Below are 25,017 nucleotides of genomic sequence, written 5' to 3' on the forward strand. Positions count from 1 at the left end.
CTTGACTTTTTCATTTATAATGCTTCTATTAGTGTACACAGCATATAGATGAATGGATAGTCAAATGACGATGATCCTTGCCTGTTCACGGGCGTTTCCTGCTGAAATTCGTCTTAGCGGCTAGATAATTACCGCTTATTTCAACAAGAATCACGCACACAGTTGCGATAGAGTCGGGTTTCCAAATATCTAGGTCACTGAAATTCATGTTAAAAAGACGCAAACTTGAATGGGATATTTATTTCCGCAATATTAAAGTTCGCTCAGGCATCATAGCCCCACGCATCTCGAATTAACTGGGCACCCTTCTCAGCGACAATATAAACGGGTCCTACTAAATGAGCTGCAGGTATCTTAGGCTATTGATACAATGGATGAACGACAACCCAAATGGTTCAACCAAAGAAGAACTTACAAAGACAGATGCATCGACAATTCGAAGACCTGATACTCCCTTCACAGTGAGGTCCGGGTTGACAACGCCATCAGTAGCATTATAGGCGCTCATCCGCGCGGTACAACTGGGATGCCAGATGGATATCGCGTTATTCCGTATGGCAGCCTCGATTTCCTCGTCCGTCTCGGCTTCGCCAAGCTCGCCATAACGTTCAATGACATAGCCATCCCACGGGGAAGCTTGAACGAATTGGCGCACGCCTTTTACTGCTGAGGTCATGACATAGATATCGAGAGGCGAAGTAAGAAAGCCCGGATCAATTATGGGAAAGTCGAAAGGGTCGGTGGAGGCGAGTGTGACTGTGCCATTGGAAACAGGGTTGAGTACAACGGTATTCACGGTCAAGTAATAGCCCGTTGACGGTAAAGATCCCGAGTACCCATTCTGATGGTGAAGACAGATTTGACTAGGCGATGGCTTTGGAAACGAACCCACGTACGGCGAAAACCATTTCGTAATGGGCGGACTTGGTGCCTGTCAGAACCTTGTCAGAGTTACAAGAACAATGGTCGTCAATGCTCACCCGAAGACGGGTCGGTATAAAGTTCGAAAATCGAGTCGTTCTGAGCAAGACGAACAAAGCCAAGGGCATGAGAACTCGAAGCTGTGTATGGGCCTTGCCTATACTCCATCCATTCCTCCAGATACTCTGCGGCCAGTTCGGAATCGCGAGAGATCTCATCAAGAGTGGATGTAGAGTTTACGACAAAATAGTTCGAGATTTGTGGGTGATCGTGTAGATTTTTACCGACGTCAGGAAGGTCTACGATGGGTGTGATACCAAAGTTTTCCAAATCATTCGCATCACCTATACCGGAGAGAAGCAATATTTGCGGAGTATTGAGAGAACCTGCACTCAGAATAACTTCTTTCGCCGCTGTAAGTGTATATCTGGTGCCTAGTTTTTGGGATTAGGCTCCTGAGGTCCTTAAAACTGAGGAATCGGATTCGCACCATTAGCATCTTGTGCAAACTCTACTGTCTTGAAAACAGGCACGTCGCTGGTGTCATTTGTTTGGATAAGCCTAGTTACTTGTGTTCCCATAAGAAGATCTATATTGGAGCGATTCAGTGCAGGGTGAAGATACACGTCAGCAGCACTGCATCTTTCTCCGCCACCGATGGTAGATTGAGTGAGTCCTGGGAACGATGATGACTTGACAAGTGTGGCAAAAGTAAAGAAGACTCTCGCGTACCAAAGCCAATTGTGGTACCTCCTTGGAGATCTAGGTTGAAGAGGAAGTCGTCACCCGACTCCTGGCTACTGAGAATGACGCGGTCGTCAATCTCCGTGGGATACCCAGGAACGCTAACTTCAATGGGTCCATAACCGTGAGCACTTGGATCGACCTCTCCAGACGTATTGTGGCCATCCGCAGGATCAACTAGTCTTTCGCTCTGGGAAAATTAGCGATGCCTAACGGAGATACTTGACCAGTGGTTACCTTTTTATAGAAAGGTTCTAGGTTCATCCATGACCAACTAGAGTCCATGGTAATGTTAGCCCAACGATCGTACTCGTCATCTGAGCCTCGAGTGTATCCCAAGAAATCTGTATCCCGTTCAAGAACCATGCTGCTGAGAGGACTGACCATCAACTTACTGGTACTGCTGCTCCCTCCTAGGACCTTTCCCCTTACATATGAGATGACACGGTCATCCAACCCTTCTTGAGCTACCGTGGAATAGTTCCAGGTAAGCGAAGAAGGAGACAGGAGGGAGGAAGATAGGAAAGGGACTTCGATATCAAGAATGTCTTCGTCGCTACAGGTGAAATTCAGCAACTTAAGAGGTTGCTGGGTACTGCCTGACTGACGAAATTCCAGCCTCTATTACGAGAATCGTGCACGCAGAATCTTCAGTGAGTCGACTTGCCACCACACTTCCGGCGGTACCAGCTAAATAATCGAGGGTTAAACCGGAACCTTGGGAAATAAATACAGAGCTGACCTCCGACGATAATAAAATCGTATGTTTTATTCAGCACATCATTCGGATCTTCCAGTACGGCAGAATACGCGAAATTGAGGCCGCCAAGTGACAACCCGAGAATCAGCCATGAGAATAAAAAGCAGATGGGCAACATTGCGACGAAGGACTTTTCCGGGCACTTCTGGCGATTGAGGAGTCTGAAGTCAGGTCAGCCCTAGAGCAAAGGTACCGTTCCTAAGAGAGCATGGAAACCGACGACAGAGCGGCTCTTGGAGGGGCGAGAAACCGGTATGGTACGGAAATTTTATCGCTGATGAGGTGCCTATGTTCTCAAGCAAAGCATGGAATCCAAGGCCCAGGTCGCCGCAGTATCATAGCGATTACTTTCCGGTGTAAGTTAGGTAAGAAAATGCATTGCGCCGGAGTGCCTGGCTGCAAGATAAAGCGCAAAAGAGAGAGGGTACCAAAAGATCATGAATGAAATTTGCAAGTTCAGTGTTCGGGCCGACGGTGATTCGGTCCGGGAGCCGCATTTGGAGATTTTTGCTGCCATCCATCAGTATTTTCCTCGGGATCTCATGCCTGCGTCTCCGCGGATGCATTGAATTGCGAATACCGAAATGCATTGGGTCACGACGTACATGTCATCTTCAATGGCACAAATATACAAATACTTTGTACACACAAAAAATCTGCCGTCCTCGTCGTCACGGTTCCGCCGCCTCTTGGGATGCAAGGTCAGTGGGTGGCAGGTGCGGCCCGCTCTGTCCAAGAGAGCATTGAAGAAAGGTAAGGCATACTGAACGAAGGAACTAATGCTTAGGGCTAAGACTATCATTTGACAGCGCGGGTCCTATTGTGAGCGGTTCGAGTAGCAGGTCCAGGCGTGTTTTGATTGAATGGAGTAGCTTTTGGGATATGTTTTTCACTGGGGCCTTTTCGGTGTATTGACGGTTCAAGTTTGTTCGTTATTTCTCCTTGAAAAATCATCGTCCATGCTGATCAGCATTAGATATGTATTATCTGGCTTTCACAAAGGAAAAGGCCTCCTTGCGCTGTCTCGTATACGGCCTTTTCACGATCGAGGCTATCCAGACGGCTTTGATTACGTATGAGCTCTTCAGAGCATTCGCGACTAATTACGGAAATATTGCTGCGTTCTCCAAGTAAGTAGCTGTCTCGACATCTTCCCCCCCCCCCTTCTTACGCGAACCGAAACGTATCAGTCCTCAAGTGAGCTGGTTGGCGGTTCCTATCTTCAGCGGGATAGGTGTGTACCATAACGGGGCGTATTAATCTTAGGCCGAGTCCTGACTTTTGTTACATAGTAAGCGGCGCTGTCCAAATATATTTCGCCCATCGTATTTCTATTCTCTCCGGGTCCCGAATCATTGGATTGATCATTGCGATTGTCCGTCTTTCTCTCGAATGCTCTCATTCTTGGTCTCATGACAGTTTTCCAAGCTTGCTGTCACTCAGGGCACTTCATCCATTGTAGCAGGTGCACAAGCGCGCACGGTTGGGGACGTTTCGCATCTTCAAGAGAAGACCGACGTCGGTACCACCGTAAATATTCCTAAAGGCTCTTTTAGATTGAGTTCATATATCTTACTGGCAGATATGGCTAGCCGGGAGCGCCCTCTGCGACGTTCTGATCGCTGTTTCCGTAAGTCCCCCTTTTTATGGAATATTCCACGACGAGAGACTCATTCACTCAACAGATGACTTACTTCGTAAGACTTCTCATCTATCCTTGACTAGATTCCAAATGCTGATATCTGAGATATTAGCTCTCAAGGTTTGATACCAAGTACAAAGAAACCCAGGCGGTCATCAGTAAATTTATACGCTTAACCATTGAAACTGGTACCATGACGGGTACGTCACACGCCAATACCGTGTAGCTAGTTTAACCTGTAGTTGCCAGCAACCGTCGCCGTTATCGACCTCATACTTTTCTTAGTCTTCCCGCGCAAGAACTTCCATATAACGCCTGCACTCGTTCTGGCTAAGCTTTACAGCAACACTCTCCTTGTCATGCTCAATAGTCGCATGCATGTTTCTAGAGCACGAGAGGACTCGACTATTGCCCAACGATCTCAGTGGCCGACATTAAACTTTGTCCAGTCAACTCAAAGAACGAGCATCCAAGTGGAGAACGATCGGCGAGGGATAGCTAGCAATGATGTCCATATGAGTGACCATACCGACGCGAGTACTCTGTGTCCGTGGCCCCAATCATAAAAGGTTTGTCCTTGCGCCGTTCAGAGTACAGCACTAGGGAGCCTTCCACTTCTCCCTGCCGATGTCGAGCTTGGACGGACTGAGGATGCTTCCCCAAGGACAAAAATAGCTCTTTAATTAATGGTATAATCACGGACGCCTTTAATATTGCTCGATGCCTTCACGCCTGCAACGTATATAAGTACTGAAAGGAATGGCAACGGATCCTACAATCCTGGTATATTCTGGTGTGCCAAATAAATCCGCGTCATAGCGTGAAAAAAACACGGGAGTCAAATTATAGGTTAGCGAGGTGGCTCAGCGTCCCAAAGACGGGACGGTACTATGTGTAGCTTGCCAGTACCCAGGAGGTTGGCTGTCGGTGGATCGCGGTCTCCTTCTGACGTCATTGAGTAGAGAATCAATTTCATCGAGCAAATGATCTCTCTCGACTGCAATTTCATCCACTGATGGTTCGCCGACATCAGTTAAGAACTGTGTTTGAGAATCCGACATTCGTGATCGAGTCCTAGAAGAACTCTCACGGAGTGCTGTCCACTGCGTCATGAGCTATAGTTAGTTTCAGCCTCGCTACTCCTTGAAAGCGTAGAGGAGGTAGTACCGACCTTCATTGTCCGGGTATTCGATCGACTCAGGTCCGACCCGTTTTCTGCAACCAAGGTCGATGCAGTCATCAAAGTCTCTGAGCGAGCTGGCCCTGGTCGCTGATTGTCAGTGGACCGGTTAGTTCCAAGAGATCGATGATCGACGGGTAGGGGTGGAATATTGTCGGGTCTATTAGGTACCAGCCGTGTTTCCGACATCAAAGGTTGATCATTTGCTTGTAACATTGGATTGTGCGATGTAATATCGTTACTGTTTCCCGCATAAAAGTTGTCGTTTCTCGTAGTCGAAACGGCATTTATGGCGTGCGTTGATGGGTTAAACGAATCGAATTGGGACTGAACCATGTATCCGCTTTGCAATCTCGTCCAGAGTGTCTTATTCCGTCGAAGGAGTAACTGATAACATGTCAATCAAGTCGACTAAAAGAATTTTTTGGAAGACTAGAGCCTACCCAAATAGCGACCAGAAGGGCGATGAAGGCAACAGATGCCACTGCAATCGCAGCAGCAACGCCTGCTTTTAGCCTGAGACAAAATTGAGTGGATTTTCAAGGCATAGAAAAGAATCCGCTGGACCTACGGAGGTGTAACCGAGTGACCTGAAGGTGAAACAGAGGAAGAAGCAGTTGACGTGACTGTACTAGCCACAGCAGTGGCATGATCGGCATAAGATTGCGCATAATCAATTTGTAGCAGCCCTCCTTCGACCTCATTGACCAACGACAGTGTATGAGTTCCGCCTCCCAAGTTGTCTGCTTGAAATAGCAGTGCACGAGTTTCATAGGTGTCTCTCTGTGCAGAAAATTTTCTGGAGACTGCGTTGTCAAGCCGAACGGTATAGATCCTATTCTGAGGACCTAAGGTACCGAAAATAGATACGGCATCACCTAGAGATCATCAGTCCTCAAGACGTACTTATATGCGCAGCGCTGTGTGGCACCCTGGGAGCATGTTGTTGAACTATCATATTTGGAAAGGAGTCGGGCTTACTGAGAATGTGTAATTGACTGCTGCTCCTGCTTGAGACGTGGAGCTGCAGTTTGATAAGTTGAAAAGTATAAAAGTAGTAGGAAGGCGACGAACTGCCCAGTTGCGTTACTAAAGCGCGAGATGTTGCTTAGTGGACTCGACCACGCGTCTTCAGGATGCCAGTGGAACATTGATTCGGCATCGTCGTCGACTTCAGGCGATAGTTCTTGTAATTCTCCATTACCCACTGTTGACCACCAGTGGATCTGTGGACATACGTGAAGCTCAAGGGCTTAAAAATGACAGGAAAAGGCTACACACACAATCGATGTCAACCGACTTGTCCATGTTCTTCACTATGACAGTATGCTGAGTTTGCCTTAAGCCAGTAGCGTTGAACAGGACGGCCTGATATTCTCCTGGATCAGCTGTGGTTGCGTTCAATACTGTCGATACCCCATCTAAGTCAACGGTATAAGACCCGCGAACACTTCTTTTGCCGCCAAGTATTATTATGCCAGTGCCGTTGAAAGTGAATGAGGCTTGAGCGTTTGCATTCCATGTATAAGTATATGACTTCCCCCAATATCTACAGATCTTTTGAGTAAACGGTCAGGAGAGGACAAGTCTCACGTACTTTTTCAGTTCGATATCATCTGCGTCTCCTTGGGCCCAGTCTCCAGCAGGGCTATAGATAATGAGTGGACTCGAATCGTCTATGGTGGTGTTGAGTATGAACATCTCGGCCGCGCGAGGTAGTTCAGCAAAAGGAATGCAGTAAAAAGAGAATGGACGAGAATGAAGGGACCTCCAGGGGCGACGAGAGAAAAGAATCGAAACAACACTCGTAGCCACATGGTTTTAGCTCATACTTCGCCTGAGGAAATGATCAACTGATGGATGCGTATGCTTGTTGAACCTGGTTTCAAGATGTCTGGTCATAGAATCAACAGATTCAGTAACCCGCCTAACGACAGCCGCGGACGAAACATATGTTCCTGGTAAGAAACTGGTTTTCTTGCTACTCGAGCGATTCTATCCGCTCATATTATCGCGGCAATAACAGAGCGAGTTCAACTGGTGGCAGTGAACAGGGTTCGTTGGTGGCGGTGGAAGCAATCGGCGGGTATCCGGACCGGTTGCAAAGCATCACACGTTCGAACTCATCTCAGGTTCATCACGCAATCACTCAGACACTGTTAGTGACCCGCGTAAATGACCAGACATGTTCAAATAAGGAACTAAGATCCTTACCATTACTTGACTGTTCCTATGTGAGAATTTGTACGTAGTTGGTGAAATGCGTAGCTTAGTGCTATTTACTGTTGTACGACGTTTCCAGCTACGAAGTTCCAGGTCAATTCCAACATTCCAAACATCTCTCGACATCTTACTGTTGACCGTGCAATAATCGCCGCCCAATGATCACAAATTCTATCGGCATTGACGAAAGAAAAATTGCCGGTGTCGAGGCACATCAACAGAACCTGCTGAAATAACTTGCACGGAACCATAGTATAATTTTATCGCGAACTTGATCGATCACAATAGTCACGTCGTTAGACTCGGAGAAATAATTGGAATCTATGGCTGCAGGCGAATGGAATCGCTAGCCCGGGATTGGGCGCGTTATAGCGACGAGTACCGTATTGCTTTCCCGAGTAAGGGCAGGAAGATGGGGACTGGGACACGTGGACTGAAAAACATGATCATAAGAAAATCAACATCAGGGTTGTCCTGTAGGATGTACGCCATCACCTACCCATCGCGGGCTTGATTATCAGGCCTGTCATCGCATTGGTTCAAGACGAGGTCTTCTCGATACGATAGCAGGGACAAAAAAAATGTGCCGGTGGTATCGATGACAGAAGTCCCTTTTGTTTCTTGCTGCAAATCTGGTGGCATCAGCACTGGTGTACACAGGAAATGCAACCACAAAGTATTATGGTTCCGAGGATTTCTGCGCTTCGTCTACAATGGTAAAGACTATAAGACAATCCTCTACATTTTAGATTAGGACCTCTACGTAATGCACTTGTTTGAAGTGATCATAGATACTCACGCGTTTTTTTTTTCGATCCCTGCAAGGTCAATCAACGCCATAGTAACATGCTTATCGATGAATTCGGCGCTCCCGATACCAGAAAACTAATAACTAATCAGGTGAATGATTCAAGTACGTACGACTAGTACTCGCCTCAGAAGTTGAGGTGCTTAGAAAGAACCTAGACACATTCAGACCATATCGGACAGACGTTGAAAATGCGACACGGGCAGAAAGCATCGCGTCTGCTTTGATACCACTCACAAGATGATCAGAACCGTCTTCGGTGGATTTAATACCTGCGTTCACGTCGTCTTCCAAAAGGACCTAAAAATGACTGTAGTTGCTTTGGTCATTCAATCTATATCAGCATTAGCATTTTGACTACAGTTACGGAGAATAACGAACCTGGCAGCAAGGCAAAGGCCACTCGTACCACCACCTCTTATAGGTTATTCCAACTGTAGATAGGACTTTTGTACAAGAGACGGTGGCGGTAATTGCAGGGGTCATATGTCGAAAGTGAACCTAGCCTAATCCCCAACAGCAAAGTTTCGGTTGTTGGAATGTCAAGTGTCGCGCATCATGGTGCAGTCGACGTCGGGATCTTCAGTAGGAAGCACCGTTCATCTGTTCTCCTCCTCGGCTTTCCTTATTACATCATATTGCTTCTATTAGTGTACACGGCATGTAGATAAATAGGTAGACGAACGACGATGACCCTCGCCTGTTTGCGAGGGTTCCCTGCTATATCCGGGTGAGCGGCTGGAGAATTACCGCTTATCTCAACATCGGTAGTCACAGATTATCGAATGAAAGTGCAGAAATGAATCAATAGAACCGTGGAAAGATAAATCAAAAAAATCGTACCCGGTAGGCCAGTGGTTCCCGACGTGAAGATAATCGCCGCGTCATCCTCCGGTATAATGTGCGGATCGTCACGTAATATTTCTTCGGGATCCTTCTGATATGAGTTATATATGTGTTCATCGCTCCGAGTGTCATGGAGTCCGCGTCCTTGATGGTGCAGTGTAAGTCTGTGCAAGTACTACTAGACTCTTGCATTAGCTTCTATTCACGAAGAAATTTGAGACGGTGCATACATTCATCTTGTCAAGAAAACATCCGGTCAGATTTGTCGTTATAACTCGACGCATGAACTCAAACCCCGAGCCGAATTGGAGTCGAAGAAGTCGTGTTAAGTATCACTGTGATGTGGAATAAGTTCAAGTTACGGCAACCGGCCCGGCGAGCAATTAAAGTTTCAAAGTTGCCTCCTCCCTCCTCCCTCGGACATAGGGCATTACGAATTCGCCGCATCGTCCGGAGCGAGCAATGCCAGCTTTTCAGCCCTATAAAAGCTTCGATAGATTCTCTCGTGCTACTTATTGCTTCCGTGCGTCGATTTTTATGCCTTGCTGCGAACTTGAAGTTCCTTTCAACGTCACTTCTGCGTGAGTATCCGGAGAAGTTATACCAGTACAGTCATTCCCGAACTGATTTTCTCATAACGTAGAGCAGGTTTTTTGGTAAATCATTCAGCCTCTGGAAAATTAGTTTTAGTTTATTTATGCTTGACTAGCTCCTAGGACTCATTTTCAACTGGGGACTTTTTGGAATTTGCATCGTTCAAATTTGTACGTCGCCGACTCACAGGACGCCTTTTTCTTCTTCACTGACCATCTATTCGCGTAGATATATATTACCTTTCATTTCCCAATGACAAGTGGAGGCTGAAACTTCTGGTGTATTCACTTTTCATTGTGGAGACTGCGCAGACCCTTCTCGTCACTCATGACATGTACAATATATTTGCGACGGAGTTTGGGAACATTCGAAACCTTGGACAGTTAGTTCTTGCTGCGTATACCCACACTTTCGGGGGTTATTGAGGACATCTCGGACTCTAGGATTCACATCTTCTGGATCACTACGGCGATTGCTACGGGCCTAGGTTTGTCTTTCTTCCTCTCCTTATGTCTTTTTTTCTCGTCACTGATATACGCATGTAGTGAGTAGTGCCGTACAAATTTATTTTGCTCACCGTATCTGTATTTTCTCCGGTTCGAACTTGATAGGGTACACGCTGTCTATTGTATGTTTTCTCTTTCCCCCCAAACCTGATGCAGCAGCTGACAAGTATCGAACAGATCGCTCTTATACAAGGCTCGGCGGCAATTGTTGAAGGCGTATTCTTCCACATTTCCACAGCCAACTTTGCTGAGGTACAATCTGATAGAAAAACCCATATTATCGCAATTGTAAGTAAATGTATTGTAGTTCTCTGAGAGATGCTGCGATGACTCTTCCCTCCGCAGATATGGCTAGCGGGGAGCGCCATTTGCGATGTTCTGATAGCATTATCGGTGAGGATTTACCGCATTTATATATAGTGCATCGATTCCCTAAGTCTTTACCAGATGACATATTATGTATGAAAATACTTTGACCTGTTCGGTCTTTGGCACTGACTTTCAGGAAAAGCTTTCTAGAGCAAAAGAGAACACGGTTTTTCGCCAAACTCGTGCAAGGCTGAATAAAGTTATTCGTCTCACAGTTGAGACGGGAGCAACCACGGGTAGGTGATTCTCCCGTCGTTTCTGGTTCTTTAATTCAGCTGTTCATTTCCCACTGCAGCAGTATTTGCTACTGCGGACATGGTTCTTTACCTTGGGTTTCCTGGGACAGAGTACTGCGCCGTGCCCGCCTTGATCCTGGCCAAACTTTACACGAACACTCTCCTTTATACACTCAACAATCGCCGATGCGGAGCTTTCGGAGGTCAAGATGAATTGTCCTCGCGTGAAGGGACTTGGACTCTCCAATTTTGGAATCGTATGCTCCAGACTTCGCAAGTAGGAAGCCGTGATCCTATCGAAGGGATACCCACTATTTAACACGTTGAAACGTCCGCAGCCTTTCCTTTGACGTTGCGCTTGTTCGCTGAGTAAATGTCTTCTAGCAAGAAAATGGCGAAGCTGATAAGGATCACGATGATCAAAACGTCACAACATCGGGTGATATTATTGGCTTTAGGTACGATGGATGGGGACTCGGAGGATGTGATTCTGCGGTTTATATAAGAAGGGGAGCCAAATTAGTGTTACGATAGTCAACGCTTCTTAGGCCCGCTCTGGTCAGTGGTAAGGCGTGACCTCGACGAAAACGGGGGCCTCTGCCAGATATCTTCCCCGCATGTATTATGTATACAACGAAAAGTTTCCACGATGATTGTTCGTACGCATGTCAGCATCAGAAATTACATTACTAAGAGTATTAAATGCAGTATCACACCATATGAAGCAGAGGAAAAGAAAACCAATACGCATCCACCCTGTTGTGAAACCGACATCTTCGGAACCGATGCTTATGAGCTTCTAGGTTCGGAATGTGGTGACAGCTACATGTAACAGGCATAGTCCCAAATAACAGTTCTTGGGTCGCGGAACGCGTCCCAGCACTGTTTCACGTGGCTGAGGCTTCTTGTGTTGCGAGATCGTTACCAGCAAACAGTGCCGTGGAGATCGACGGTAGACGCGCCCATAGTTTTACAATATCGCTGTCATAACTAGCGCGCGAGACGCCACAGGACGTTCCTTGCTCCGGACTGCTACCCTGAGAACGTTCTCTGTACCAGTAGAGAGTATCTAACCAAACGCGAAGTCGGATGATGAGTTTCAGCGAGGGGTTTTCTATATTTCAAAAAAGAATTACGAGGCAGCTAATGGCACAGACGACGTAATAAGCGAGATCGGTCTTGATATAGATCAGTTGTGAAGCGATAATCACCGGTCTTTGATGGTACCGAGGAGAACGTCTTCAGTCTGTATCAGAAAATGAGTAGGGCTTAAGGAAAAGACACTTTACACTCCTCGTACCGCGTCACCAAAGGTTAGTGATGTGTTGGACAAAACCTACTTGGTCCTAGTAATTATAATTTGACATTGTTCTCCTGTTTGCAGTTTCCTAGCGTGCGCCAATTGGCTGAAAGATACAAGGCCCGATATCGGACGAAGCCCCTGGGAATAAATGTATTGTACAACGAAGCAACATGGGTATAAGTGCCCGAAGGAACTGGAAATCTGGAAATCTATTACTCTCTGATCAGCAACGCATGTAGATTTTTCTAACTTACCTCCGTGTTCATCAGCATCTATTGCCGCAACCGACATGTACTGCAGTCCGCCACCTTCTGATGAAACTGCTGCGGCTTCTGTCTCTATGGGTAAACGATACTCTGCATGCTACCCATGCCTCAGTTTTTCAAAGCTGAGCAGTTCTATTTTGCCTTGGGGATAGTAGCAGTCAAACTGGGGGCGGCGCCTGTTACGAAGAGATGCTGCCTTTGATGTCGCAAGGATGATCGTGGTCGAGGTTAAGGAGAACTGATCCGGACCGGAATCAGTACATTGGCAATCTGCACGGTAATCATTTCCGTTCTGTCCGCTTCTGTCCGCAGGTGTCACGCGCCTTGACTTGTATAAATACCACCACTTTGCTCTGTACCAAACATCTTCAATGCATACCAAGCTTCCTCTACTACCACTCGAACTGCAATGGGAAATATTCGAGCTCACTGCACGCGTTTACCCTGCAGAGGCTCACGGGCTCTTGCTGGTCGCGCGGCGAGTACATTCTTGGTGTGATATCTCCTAGTATCTCTCCTGTATGCAGCTCACCTCTACCAGGGTTGAACCAATACTATACGAAAATGTGGTTCTAGGCGGCGAATCACCCTTGATGAATCGCAGTGCCCACTTAAAGTTCCTGCAGACAGTCGGCGCCAAACCAGCCGAATTCCTTGGGCGCGTCGTGAAGCGACTTTGTTTAACATACCATGCACACGACGAATCAGCGATGCGTCTGCTTCACCATTGTACAGGCACGATCTCACTGGCTTGCTGGAGCCCGGCTACTGTGTCGCCCAGCTCGCTCGGTTCCATTGCAAGCCTCCGATTTCTTTGCCATCTATCTATCCCAATCACGTATTTCATGGATCTCCCCATCTCCGACAGCCCCTCATGCAACTGGAATCGTCGCCTAACACATCTGGAAATCATCGTCCCAGCCGCTCAACTGCATCACTTGCAGCCCACAATGGCAGAACGCTTGCTAGCCCTACCTTCACTTACTCACCTCGGCTTTCTCGATTTTCCTAATAGCCTGGAGTATGATTTCATTTCACCACTCCTTGAGCAACACAAATCCTTGGAAGTCGTGTATCTCCTTTTGTATTATTTCGACGAGCGGCCCGAGCAGGATCATCCGTGGGGAAATGACGATCGTGTCGTCGCTATGGTGCGGTCTAGATGCAAATATGATTCAATTGCCCATTGGGAGTCGGGAGCATTATGGAAGACAGCAACTGAGGTCGTCAGTCAGCGAAGAGCCATGATAAGTGAGTACTACCTAGGTCTGCTATGAATTGTCACTGACGCCTCTTGCAGCTACGTAGGAAATGATGATACCCTATATAAAAACCAATTACCTCACGTTACGGATCCCTGGGTACATGTATATGCGTATGATTTATTTAATCTGGATCATATTTCTTCATGTCTCACATTTTGTTTGGGTATGACAAGATTCCTGCACGACTATAACTAGTAAACACTTTGGAGTCGGGCTTCTCGTCGGAGACAAACGCTACGACACAGTACGACACCACAAAGTAGTTATCAAATAATTATCCTTTCAACTTTTCATATGGGGATAGGAATATCATTTTCATCAAGTATCGCACACGCGTCAATCATCTCGCTGCGCCAGCCTAATCTTCAAAGGCAGTTGCGATCCTTTCTCAACCTGCCCTTCGATTGTCGGAGTCATGACACCACAGGCTTCCCGGCGAATATCCTGTGTTTCTGTAAGCGAGAACTCGAAGTTGCTCAGAAGTTCGATCATAAAGGCGTGGAGTTCCATGACCCTACCGAGCGAAAGTCAGATGAGCACCAATACAAACCCTGAAGCTCGGATAACGTACGCAAAACGCCAACCAATGCATGACCGAGAGCCGCCCGCGAAAGTGAATCTAGTCGAGGTTCAAGTTCCCGCAGAATGACTATGAATTGGCGCCTTACAGATTGGCATAGACGCCCAAAGCAGTCTTGGTCTTTGGAGAAGTGTCGCGCAACCAGCGATCAGGATTGAAAACGTCCGCGTCGTCCCCAAAGATTTCTTTATTCCTAGGTGAAAGCTTTAAGCACAAGTGCATAGGGGAGGATATCGATTAGGTACTCGCCTGTTGTATGCTGCTATAGAGGCATCGATGTGCAGTCCCTTCGGTATGGGCAACTCGTGTAGGACCTTCCCTGACGTAGTAGTGATAGGCGTGCTTAAGGGCAGCACATCGTCCTTTCCAGCAACCCGGTAAATATTATAGGCTACGGGGTGGAAGCGCAGGGTTTCCTTTGCCTGACATCAGCTGGGAGCAAACATTCAAGTGGAACTTACGGACCTTGACCATAGCAGACAAATACGGCATTGAGTCAAAATCAGAAGGCGAGAATTGAGTATCGCCGCGATCATGAATAACCCGTTCAGTTGCACGTATTTCTTTCCGCAGTCTTTCCTGCATTTCCGGTCGCTTGCACATTTCGAAGAGCGCGAAGCACAGCGTATTCGAGGTCGTTTCATGACCTGCAAGGATGATGATGCTGTCATGATGTGTCAGGAATAGCTCAACAACCAATATACGATAGACCGACTTCATTTGACCTAGCAGCTCCCTCTCTTCTAGCTGGGTCTTGGGATTCTCGGATGCATTCGCTTTGACTGCGAGATGCTTAGATTCCGATGCTTGAAACGAACTGCGGTGCTTACCAAGAAGACTCATCACATCCCGGCGGCCCTTCCCTTCAAGGAGCGCGTTGAACTTTTGGTCGACGAGCTCTTTGGCAACCGCAGTAGACAGCTTGTTGGTCAGAAGTCCGTGATCTAAACGGCCCGAAGGAAATTTTCTCATAAGGAAGGAAACCACTTTTGCAGGGAGATGATCCATGATTGACAAAGAAAGGATAGCACGGTTCGTCATTACTCCAAAGAGATCGAAACTAGTATAGCCGTGTTAGTTCTGCTAGATCGTAAAGGAATGCTCAAAACGTACAATAAGTTATAGTACGCCTTCGCAAGTGCATTGTCGGTGTCGTCCAAGGCACCAAACTGGTAGTCGAAAGCGGCTGTCAAGCCTTAGTTAGTATCTCAACCATACGAAGCAGAGAGCAGATGTACCTTGACCGATGGCGTCAAGCGTGGCACGAGAAATCCAGGCAGAGACATCTAGGACAGCTGACTGGTCCGGACTTACTTCTACGCAGTCTTTCCATTTCTGAGCCAGCTTCAAACGTCACTCGGGTCAGCCGTGCATTATCTCAGAGGAGTTAAGGCTACCCCGACTTGCCTTCTCCGCACACGCAAAGAACGTAGGAAAGAACGACTTCGACTCTGGGCCACCAAAACCAGGAAGCATGACCTTCCGGTGGCGCTTGTGGTCGTCGCCTAGAAGGAGACTGTCAATCCCCGCAGCGCGCTAGTTGTATTATTAGGTACTCGCCGTCGACATTAGTGAGTCCTGGTCCGAACGTCAGGCGCGATATCTGTACCCGGCTTTGAGGTTTAGGGAACCTGTAGCTCGCAGTATGATAGATGTGTTGAAGGGCTTTCGGATCTGAAATAAGAAGACGGTCTTCCTATAAAGCCACCGGTCGGTCAAATTGTGTGTCGCTTGGTTAAGAGGGACCTTCTTACGCCCAGAGGTGCACGGATCCTGATAACATCCCCATACATCTGCTGCCACTTGAAATCGACCTTGGTCACACAGCTAGGTCAGAAATGCGAAGGTCCATAACCAAGGAGAATGTTACCTCTCCAGCTTGTGCTTGAAGAAGCTCAGGCAAGTTCCCTGTAGCATAACCATGAATTGTGGAATTGCGTGGATCACAGGAAAAATTAGCTCACCATATAAGAAAGATTTCGACTCAGGCCCCGGGACCTGAGAAATCGAGATTCGAGTCCATCGTTTATAGATTGAGTAGGTGATCGTCAGGCAAATGGTCAGGAAGAAAACGGTCAACATGGCCCTGTAAATCGATCAGTATAAAACCCAAGAATGTGTGCCTTTAATAAGCATCCCGGCACCCGTTCCATCACGCATGGAAGCAGGTGGAATAAGATAATATGTGTGTTGCGCTTTCCAAGAGAATATGATTCGTGAGAATATCAGTGGGCGGCTGCTATCATGTATACCGAAGACAGTAAAAGTGTAGAAGTCCGATCAAAGAGTTTGGATACTCACGTCAAGTATGAGTCAAATGGTCTGGCACTCCCATGCGTATTGCACCTATGCGGACAGGTCTTCTCAGTGCAAGAGACGTTATTTGGAGTTCTTGCTGACGTCGTACAGGTCATGTAACTTGGAAGCACTGTAACAAAGTTTGACAGAAGTTCCGTTGATGATCTGACCCTGGCGTCGACGGCGCGATAGAAGATGATTTGACATTTATTATTATTCATTGTGATAGACGAGCAAATTCTAGGCGAGCTTTATTCAAATCACGAGGTAAACCTTAGGGTCATTAGCTGACATCAGTATATCGGATATTGGACTCATACTTCGCGCGCATTTTGTACCCTTCCTGCGACAGAACTAAGCTACACAGTGCTCTGACAAAACAGCATGGTATCGATGGCTGTAGTTGGGCCAGAGACGGGGGTGTTTGGTATGGAGTTTGCAGGTTGACAACAAAGGTTCCAGAAATATGATTGCTCCCGATCGGAATCATTCTGACTACCAGAGAGAAGAGGAGCAACATTGTTGTTTGTCACGTCCAGCTTCGTTCCTGTAAAATGTTTAGTTTAAACCATTTGGCGTTCCCTGTCGCGACAGGAGAATCCGTTTATCACTGTAAAGGCAATAAGCTCGACGGGATGCACTGTCGCAATTACTCTTCCCGTAGTAGTTAAACACTGAATATGAATGCTATCTTCGTAGCTTTTCTTGTCGCCGAATTTCCTTCGATAGCAAGAACGTCTGAGGTTGAATGACATGGAAAAGGTGAAACCTATCCCAGCTAGCATATATAACATGCCCGTGTTGGCATTTGTTCAGATAATACAAAAAAGCAAACGGTCCACCATATCGGCCTCATGGCAGAGGAAGAGGGTGGCTATGCCATGAGTTCACCCTCGTGCCGTACGTGACTTGTCTATGACTCGAGCAGTTAGATCTTGACAACTCTCTAGCTTGAGTAAAGTATATGCACCCTTGGTCTTTGGCTGTGGAAAGGGTTAACTGTCAAACAGAGATACTGCACTGCAAACATTCATGAGCTTATAATGTACAAGATGAAAATATGGTATAGATGCTATGGGTTCCACGGACCGAAATCTGCCAATGAAAACCTTGAGGAAAAGTGCCGCAAAAACTCGATCTAAACGTCCCTTCCGTTGATCAGGAGCCAACATCAGCAGCAGCGCGATAGTCTTCCATTTCTTGGTCAAGTTGTTCGAGTGACTTGAAGACTATCTGTTTCTTCAGCCGTCGAGGACCCTTCTTCAAGCGTCGTCGAGGGTTAGCTGGCACCGGCAGTCCGGCAGCGATAGAGGCTGCTGCAGCGACCTGTCTCGGCAGAGCATGATTCTGAACGGAGCTCTTGACCCTTAATAAAAAGTCGGAGTCAAACATAATTCAGCATGGCATAGAAGGATGTATACCCAGTGGTAGCAGCGGGCGTAGCGCCATTCACGATGGGCTTCGTACCAGCAATTCTATCGAACAGTGAAGGGGTACTTGAAGACACAGAAGCTGGCGATATATCGTCCGAGATAATTTCAATCTTGATTGGACGTCCTGGGGTATTATCAGACACCGTGGACTGAGAAACGAAGGGATTAACTCACGTCCATCCACAAATTTTCCGTCGTATTTTGACCGAGCTACAGCAGCGTCACCTGGCTTTTGAAAGGATATTATTGCCATCCCTTTAGATTTCCCTTGGGAGTTGTACACGATGAAGGAATCCTTCAGTGGCCCTACGGTCTTCCTGAACAATTCCTGTAATCGTTCGCGTCGAAAGAAAGGTTTTGCATTGAGATGGATACCTGTTAAACAACGCGACACCCTTACCTCTACTTCTTTCTCACTCACGTCCACGGGCAACCTACTAAGTAAAATCTTGCTGCCTGCCTGACTCGCTGCCTGTTTTCCCTTCCCAATGGAAGCATTAGCGCCCGACGATCCTGCACCACGCCATGCTGGAGCGACATGGCCAGCATTATTCCCGAGGACTTGTTGTTTTTGAGTATGAAAGGTATTATAACGAGAGTAAGACGATTGTCGATAGGACATGGTAAAGTGCAAGGCAAGGCGCGTCTTGAACTCGCTCTGCGGTCGCGGCGTCACCACACAACGACAAATAATCCGGCATTTCGGCACAGCCGTACGACGGCCCTCTGCCCTTTTTGTTTGCTTTTTGTAGTCAACATCTCAGTAAGTTTACTTGTATCCTCACCACATGTTTTAATTGATCGCAATGGCCCGACCCAAGCACGGGTACCATTATTCCCATAGATGTTGTCGCAGATCACCCGCTGCCAGTTCTGAGGACGGAAATCTCAGTTTGTATCACGACCGCAACAAGTACGGGTGTAATGATTCTATCCATTTACCATAAACATATGAATTTGGAGGGTATTGCTTTCTTTTCTCTCATTAGTAGAGCAAGACCGCGTGCGTTTTGTAGGTCGCGTTCATCAATTCGCTATTCCAACTGTATCGTACACAATGGAGAGTCTACGACCACTCTTCCGGTTGTTGTCATCGGCTTATGCTCTGGAAAAGCCTATTGCCCCTTGTATGTCAAATGTATTCATTCTTTAGTCCTAACTGCTGAGTCTTCTACGTCTATTCTTGGTCAGTTCTGCGAGAAGGTTCAGACCCATCCTTACTTTGTCGAAACAGGCTCAATACTTATCAATTGGGTCGGTGAGTACATGTCGCCTTCATGTATACTTCACCTAGTCATAGCGCACCCGCTAACTGTCTCCAGACTTGAACCAATCGCATCGTAGAGAACTTTGGTATTGTGGTAAGAACCGTTCCGTCCCTAGCCACTGTGCTTCTCACCCACCTGTGTTCCCGTAAAAGTACCTCTCGTTAGCACCTATTAATGGTCCCATGCGTGTCCCCGACACTGGGTATAGCTGTGCGACCCGGCTTGAAGTGAGTCCTGAAAGTGTCGGGTGGATTACTGTAATCGGGATGTCGGGATCTGCAGCCCTGTCTTCAAGTTCTATAACAAGTTTACTGGCATCTAAAGTTGACATGTCGTTGACATTCCGCTCTAGGGTCCGATCATTGTAGCCGCCGTGACTGCCGCATTTGAACCGAAATCTGCATTTAGAGTCGTTTCGATGACGTGTATAGTGGCCCTTTGGACAGCTGCACCAAGGACAATGAGTCGACTACGCGGAACAGCAGGGAACAGGGATGTAAGTGCGCCATGGAGCATAGACGTGCATAGACGAGTCGGTACCGCATGAACAGGAACCTACTCTTTTTTTAGGCTTTTATAATTCATATCCCGGAACCTGAAACTGCTGCGTGACGGCGACGGTAAAGCGTGAGGAGCAGAAGGAAATTCAAATATGGCAAATCCTTCCGTTCCGTGGGCCGACGAGTACATGAGCTACTTTTTGCCCCTTGGCTGAGCACTTCGAGCACAAGCACGACAACAGCTGTGACGACCATGGCATCCCGCTTTCAAGATCATCAGCCAAAGGATTACTTAGCGCCTTTCTTTAACCTCGATCCACCACAGAACGGAAGCGACTCCGGCGTCATGTCGCCTTCGGTGGACATTCAAGCTTCGCAGTCGATGACTGCAGAACCACTTTTCCCGGCCCAGTTCGACATGGAGATGCTTGGTAACTTGATGTCCCTACAGGGACCTGAGAGCCCCCACCAGATATCACCATTATCTCCTTCCCAAACTTATTTTCCGAGTGACAATCACCCCGTCCGGCCTTCTTTGATGGATCAGCAAGTTAAACGTTCCCAGCTTCGGCAGTTACAGGATTTACAAAACCAAATATTCCAGCAGCAGGTGGGTACCCTTACGATCACGTGATGCCAGGTGTTTAGTCGGGTATCTACGCGTTTTCGTCGCAACTGCTGCTCTGAAAAATTCTAAGTTCTCTTTCTCTCTTAGATATCCCTGATTATCAACCAAGATAGTCTTACACATCCTACAACCACGTATGTACAGGAACAACATAACTATGGTCTTCCTACTCCCAGTGCGTTAACCATCTATGCGGGATTTGTAGCTGTCTCTCTAAATTCCGTTCGTAGTTTCTTCCTCGGAATTGCCTTTGGAATTCGTGTCGCCTATGGCTCTAAATCAATCGCAGATACCTCAAGAATGTCACGATGATTCTATGGCACCCCCCATGCCTGGCCATGCTCTCACTTACCTAACCAAGGATTTATTCCGAGGATTTTCGTCTGCACCCGCGCACGTCGTGTTTCGAAATAGCCCTTCCTGTTCTCCACATTCCGGTGACCTTGAGCTGGACGGCGATATTTCACCACTGACCAGCCCATGGTTTGGTGCCGAACAAAACCGGTTTATATCTTCTCGGCGTCACAAAGAATCCAGAAAACGTCCAACATTTTCCAGTGGTGACGGTTTTCCCTCTCAACCGTCGCGAAAAAAGCAATCTCCTGATACTCGACCGTATACTGACGGCTCTTTCTTATACCGAAATCATCGAGGGTCACATTCCACCGGTTCTACCCCTCTTCTGCAATCCACCAGATTCAGACCTGGTGACATGGTCAATGACGAATTTTCTGGTGACTCTCCTTCACCAGTAGACTTGTCGATGCCTCCCCCGGCCGCCCCTCCTAGCCGGGCAGACTTGATGGCAAATATGCCTACTGCTAATATGTCTTCCAAGCAAGTTGCGCCTGTCACCCCTGCAAGTATTATGAACCTCGGGAGATTCGCAAGTCGCGTGAACCCTCAAGGTGACAGCGACGGGAACACCTCAAAACAACTGGATACAGACGTCATATGGGATGATGCCACCGCTGCTAGAACATCTTCATCGACTCCAACTCAGCGTAATAAATCTTCAAGAAGAAGCGCATTGAATCCCCCGTCGCCGCTAAAACCCGTCTCGCCTGGTAAGAATCCAGTGATGTCATTATTCTCATTTTCATCCTTGTTTTAGGGATTGGACAGGCTAACGATGCGGTTCCTATATTTCAAGGAGTATGGAAAACGACGCACAAGGACGCCGAACAGAAGCGCCGAGATTCCTTGAAGACCACGTTCGATGACCTACGTAGACTGCTACCGCCTATTCCCCTTCCATGCGACAACAAATATCCACTGGACGAGCCTGTTCTTCCGGGTGCCTTACCGCCACGAGGGCCACAGAAAACAGGTTCAGAAGGCCCTAATAAGGTCGTGAGCAAGCTACAGCTGCTGATGTACGGTAATGACTTTATTCGACAGCTGAAGGCGCGAGTTGAGAGACGAGACGAGGAGATCACACGTTTGAGACAGGAGGTTGGGAGATTGAGGAACGTGATTGTCGACACCAATGGTGGTCATGGATATTTCAAAGAAGGCGTTGACGTGGTGGATCTAGAAGTGAATCTAGATGAAATCGAAGTGATGGACTCGAACTCTGCTAGGTCTGCAGCGGTTGCCGCTGACAATGAGGCGGATGAGGAAGAAGAACGCACGGAGTTCTTAGATGCTATTATTCACGTTGTGTTCAGCTAACTGTAGTCTGTCAGTCGACTGTTGTCCGCGTGCAACAAAGTAAAAAAAAACTTGGTGGTACCATTGCTTATACATGAATTGTGAGTATACTCACTAATAAGAAATACACACCGTTTTCCGTCTACAATTCAAAGACTATAACCTTTCCTAACAAACGCTACCTTTGAGCATGGTAAGGTTCATTTGAGCGACAACCTTGGTGGCAGCTGTCTCTGTAGCGATATGCAAGTCCTTTACGGGATTCTGGCCATGATGGAAACCACTAGTCGATAATAACGTGTATAGAGAGCATCGATTTGGCCATCGGCGAATGTGATTTACAATACACTAGAATTCCGCGTGTTTTATATACATAGCTACAAGGAAGGGAAGTTACTTTCTAGGTACATTGACGAGAGACGGTTGATGCTACTCAAGTGATACAACAAAGGAATGAACCAATGTCAAGAAGCTCCAGACGAAGTGAATAATTTACCGGGTAAAAACCAATAACGCGGTGAACGAAGGTAAGAAGAGCGTGTGCAAGCGTGGCGCTCGGGAACTGCGGGAGTTTTAGGAAGAGCTAAACCAGGCCAGTTCTCCATGAGGGGCGAAGGGGTGAGTTGCCCAAACGTGAATGTCGTAAAGGGTTCAGGAAGAGGAGCGGTTTTGGAATTGGAATCGTGGGTATGTTGGGGTGCAAGGGGGACGGCGGGTGGTAGTGGAGAAGGGGAACGCGATGGAGAGCGAGACCGTGGAAAAAGGTCAAGAAATCTCGTTTTGGTCTTCTCACGGAGAAGCTTGATATTCTTCGGGGGGAGGGAGAGAGGAGGAGTCACGTCTTGATCGGTAGAATCACTCGACGAGGGGGAATCCTGGAGGGGGTGTGTGTGAATGCTTGGCGAAAGACTGTCTGTACGTCCCTCTGTAGCGATCTCGAAGAAACTCCTTGTTGAGGAGTACCTCGAATTAAGGGAAATATCCGTCCCAGAATAGACCGATGGGGAAGACATGGCTTTATCGTCATATGAAAAAGAGTCCAAAATCACAGATTCTGGCATCTCGGATAATTTAGAAGGCGACACAGCGCTGGCGAGAAAGAATGATGAATCGTAAGGATCATACTCGACCGCAGTTTGCATGACGGACGATGCGGTCGTGAACGACTTCATGCTTGGACTGGAGTTAGAATAATGTTGTGGGCGACAGAAGTTGGTGTCGATAGTGAGTGGGATTCTCTGGCGTGACCGTATATCATGAATCTGGGCTCTGCCCCCGAAACTGTGGTCGATGCTATTCGGTGTTTTGGGAAAGGAACATGCAGAACCGGAGTTGCACGGGGATAAGAGGGAGCGTGACGATGCTGGGGTACGTGGTCTGACAAACAAAGATCTCATGTCGACACTGTCCATCTCCCACATAGCCTGACACTCAGCATCTTGTGTCCAAGACTGACCGTAATTGGATTCGGCTGTCGTGGACGGGCTGGCAAAGACGATATCTGAGTCGGTATCCGAGCTCCAGTGAGACTTCAGTTCTGCATGGTGAGAATTGACCGGTGGCAGCTCCTTCGACGAATCCGTGTCGATATCCATATCGGCTTCCCAAGGGCAACGGGCCATACTGCCCTCAAAGATAGCTCCGTCTGAATAGAACGAGGATATATCCTCAATGACCTGGCGCAACTCTGCCAGCGTCAAGCGCTCCCGCCAATCAATATCGAGCATCCGGACCAAGACATTGTTGATCTCCTGCGAGATGGGAAGCACCGTTGGCAAGAACCCTTGGGGGTCGTGGAGGTACGCCTGGAAAGTCGGGTCTGACGCTGTCGCAGACTTCCACGGATTCCGGCCCGTAGCCAAGTTCAACAAAATGATACCCAGCGACCAGATGTCATTGGCCATGGGCGAGTAGTTCCCAGAAAGGGCAAATTCGCCGCCCTGACATTCTGTGAACCGCAGACAACTTATCAGTGGCAGTATAATGGTCTGATAAGAATGAAACTTACCAGGACTCATGTGGTACACGCTCCCTGTCCGAAACTCTGTGCTAACCTTGTCCGTCGTAGCGAGACCAAAGTCGGTGATGGCTATCCGTAGGCCATCGTCGAAACACAGCACGTTCTCGGGCTTCAGATCGCGGTGGTAAATGCCAAGAGAATGGCAGTACTCTACAGCGTCGAGCAGCTGGAGGAAAACATGTTTTATGAGGTGGTCGCGGCCCAAGTAGCGGCAGTTATTGAGGATTTGGGAGAATAGGTCGTGGTCGGGGGCGTAGTCCATAATGATGTAGGTGTATTTGTGGTCTTCAACAACACGATGCAGAGAAACGACGTTAGGATGAGCGCTGGCTATCTGGTGAAGGGTAATTTCTCGGATGTGAAGTTGTCGTTGGCGGGATGAATGAAGGTTTGAGTGCATGAGACATTTCACGGCGTAAGATTTTGGGGAAGAGGCAAAGGTGTCTTCTGCACGGTAGACGACGCCATAGCCTCCAACTCCAAGGACCTCGACGAGTTCCAATGTGCCTTCGTCAATGATGGTGCCCAGAGCTGGGTGGTTGGAGGAGGAGACGGAGGGCGTGGTCTTTGAAGGCATAAGATTCGTTGAAGTCTGGAGACAGAGGGATGCACGGTCAGTACCTAATGCATTTGAACGAACTGAGAGCGCCCGTATATAAAGGAAGAAAACAGCGAACTTTGGTCAAACGTGACAGACACTCCTTTGGAGCGTGGAGGACATGAGGTGCTGTGGCAATTACTTACCCGACGCGCGGTCAGCGGCAGGCGATGTGATGGTTGTGAAGCTTCACGTCGAAACCTGTCGCAGATGTTTCTCGCGGACGCGGAGGATAGTAGGGGGGGGAGGGGTGAGACCTAACCAGATAGTCCGGTGTTCTGCATATGAGCTATGCTGAATGAATATATCGCTGCCGAGCCGGAGAGATATGATCGCTTTAGTATAGATCTAAATACATCCTGCGGAAGGTACCAGG

At 47.7% G+C, this 25,017-nt stretch overlaps 9 protein-coding genes across 9 annotated transcripts; 4 read left to right on the forward strand and 5 right to left on the reverse strand.

The window, feature by feature from the left end:
• Window positions 1-2: 2 nt before the first annotated feature.
• Window positions 3-2,656, reverse strand: EV420DRAFT_616932 (aryl-alcohol-oxidase from pleurotus Eryingii). Its single transcript, XM_060482808.1, has 11 exons — window positions 2,408-2,656; window positions 2,274-2,355; window positions 2,061-2,221; window positions 1,903-2,009; window positions 1,654-1,855; window positions 1,412-1,597; window positions 981-1,355; window positions 897-931; window positions 416-841; window positions 159-359; window positions 3-101 (listed from the first exon to the last, which is right to left on the reverse strand). Exons 1-10 carry the CDS (start codon window positions 2,541-2,543, stop codon window positions 264-266), a joined length of 1,806 nt encoding a protein of 601 aa, XP_060328433.1. The 5' UTR covers window positions 2,544-2,656; the 3' UTR covers window positions 3-101; window positions 159-263.
• A 306-nt stretch (window positions 2,657-2,962) lies between these two features.
• EV420DRAFT_617008 (uncharacterized protein) lies at window positions 2,963-4,904 on the forward strand. Its single transcript, XM_060482809.1, has 11 exons — window positions 2,963-3,178; window positions 3,235-3,247; window positions 3,298-3,352; window positions 3,402-3,555; window positions 3,616-3,659; window positions 3,718-3,800; window positions 3,854-3,955; window positions 4,008-4,055; window positions 4,111-4,122; window positions 4,180-4,267; window positions 4,317-4,904. The coding sequence occupies exons 1-11, from the start codon at window positions 3,120-3,122 to the stop codon at window positions 4,631-4,633; spliced, it is 975 nt and encodes a 324-aa protein (XP_060328434.1). The 5' UTR covers window positions 2,963-3,119; the 3' UTR covers window positions 4,634-4,904.
• Window positions 4,905-4,930: 26 nt separating this feature from the next.
• On the reverse strand, window positions 4,931-7,334 carry EV420DRAFT_1696622 (uncharacterized protein; the record flags this gene model as incomplete). The annotated part of the gene is made up of 8 exons (XM_060479435.1): window positions 6,845-7,334; window positions 6,529-6,796; window positions 6,229-6,473; window positions 6,154-6,179; window positions 5,819-6,095; window positions 5,691-5,763; window positions 5,239-5,634; window positions 4,931-5,182 (listed from the first exon to the last, which is right to left on the reverse strand). The coding sequence occupies exons 1-8, from the start codon at window positions 6,946-6,948 to the stop codon at window positions 4,931-4,933; spliced, it is 1,641 nt and encodes a 546-aa protein (XP_060328435.1). The 5' UTR covers window positions 6,949-7,334.
• A 2,327-nt stretch (window positions 7,335-9,661) lies between these two features.
• Window positions 9,662-11,148, forward strand: EV420DRAFT_1645281 (uncharacterized protein; the record flags this gene model as incomplete). Its single annotated transcript, XM_060477758.1, has 11 exons — window positions 9,662-9,705; window positions 9,768-9,780; window positions 9,834-9,888; window positions 9,947-10,100; window positions 10,162-10,205; window positions 10,264-10,346; window positions 10,402-10,512; window positions 10,570-10,617; window positions 10,672-10,683; window positions 10,730-10,829; window positions 10,889-11,148. The coding sequence occupies 11 exons, from the start codon at window positions 9,662-9,664 to the stop codon at window positions 11,146-11,148; spliced, it is 924 nt and encodes a 307-aa protein (XP_060328436.1).
• A 1,506-nt stretch (window positions 11,149-12,654) lies between these two features.
• EV420DRAFT_1556523 (uncharacterized protein) lies at window positions 12,655-14,177 on the forward strand. The gene is made up of 4 exons (XM_060473668.1): window positions 12,655-12,891; window positions 12,940-13,649; window positions 13,699-13,773; window positions 13,837-14,177. Exons 1-3 carry the CDS (start codon window positions 12,770-12,772, stop codon window positions 13,704-13,706), a joined length of 840 nt encoding a protein of 279 aa, XP_060328437.1. The 5' UTR covers window positions 12,655-12,769; the 3' UTR covers window positions 13,707-13,773; window positions 13,837-14,177.
• EV420DRAFT_617253 (cytochrome P450) lies at window positions 13,838-16,441 on the reverse strand. Its single transcript, XM_060482810.1, has 14 exons — window positions 16,208-16,441; window positions 16,114-16,151; window positions 15,998-16,057; window positions 15,804-15,939; window positions 15,651-15,748; window positions 15,482-15,587; window positions 15,357-15,429; window positions 15,074-15,303; window positions 14,959-15,025; window positions 14,709-14,907; window positions 14,493-14,659; window positions 14,332-14,436; window positions 14,235-14,282; window positions 13,838-14,177 (listed from the first exon to the last, which is right to left on the reverse strand). The coding sequence occupies exons 1-14, from the start codon at window positions 16,323-16,325 to the stop codon at window positions 14,000-14,002; spliced, it is 1,623 nt and encodes a 540-aa protein (XP_060328438.1). The 5' UTR covers window positions 16,326-16,441; the 3' UTR covers window positions 13,838-13,999.
• A 764-nt stretch (window positions 16,442-17,205) lies between these two features.
• EV420DRAFT_1556530 (uncharacterized protein) lies at window positions 17,206-18,611 on the reverse strand. Its single transcript, XM_060473669.1, has 6 exons — window positions 18,375-18,611; window positions 18,149-18,302; window positions 17,963-18,098; window positions 17,631-17,907; window positions 17,512-17,561; window positions 17,206-17,454 (listed from the first exon to the last, which is right to left on the reverse strand). Exons 1-4 carry the CDS (start codon window positions 18,594-18,596, stop codon window positions 17,700-17,702), a joined length of 720 nt encoding a protein of 239 aa, XP_060328439.1. The 5' UTR covers window positions 18,597-18,611; the 3' UTR covers window positions 17,206-17,454; window positions 17,512-17,561; window positions 17,631-17,699.
• A 1,384-nt stretch (window positions 18,612-19,995) lies between these two features.
• EV420DRAFT_1696652 (uncharacterized protein) lies at window positions 19,996-22,164 on the forward strand (the record flags this gene model as incomplete). The annotated part of the gene is made up of 4 exons (XM_060479436.1): window positions 19,996-20,352; window positions 20,458-20,545; window positions 20,601-21,437; window positions 21,485-22,164. 4 exons carry the CDS (start codon window positions 19,996-19,998, stop codon window positions 22,042-22,044), a joined length of 1,842 nt encoding a protein of 613 aa, XP_060328440.1. The 3' UTR covers window positions 22,045-22,164.
• A 57-nt stretch (window positions 22,165-22,221) lies between these two features.
• On the reverse strand, window positions 22,222-24,971 carry EV420DRAFT_617371 (kinase-like domain-containing protein). Its single transcript, XM_060482811.1, has 3 exons — window positions 24,788-24,971; window positions 24,032-24,635; window positions 22,222-23,971 (listed from the first exon to the last, which is right to left on the reverse strand). Exons 2-3 carry the CDS (start codon window positions 24,618-24,620, stop codon window positions 22,488-22,490), a joined length of 2,073 nt encoding a protein of 690 aa, XP_060328441.1. The 5' UTR covers window positions 24,621-24,635; window positions 24,788-24,971; the 3' UTR covers window positions 22,222-22,487.
• Window positions 24,972-25,017: the final 46 nt, after the last annotated feature.

The sequence above is a fragment of the Desarmillaria tabescens genome (assembly GCF_030435595.1).
Source record: "Desarmillaria tabescens strain CCBAS 213 chromosome Unknown EV420scaffold_28, whole genome shotgun sequence".
Classification (NCBI taxonomy): Eukaryota; Fungi; Basidiomycota; class Agaricomycetes; order Agaricales; family Physalacriaceae; genus Desarmillaria; species Desarmillaria tabescens.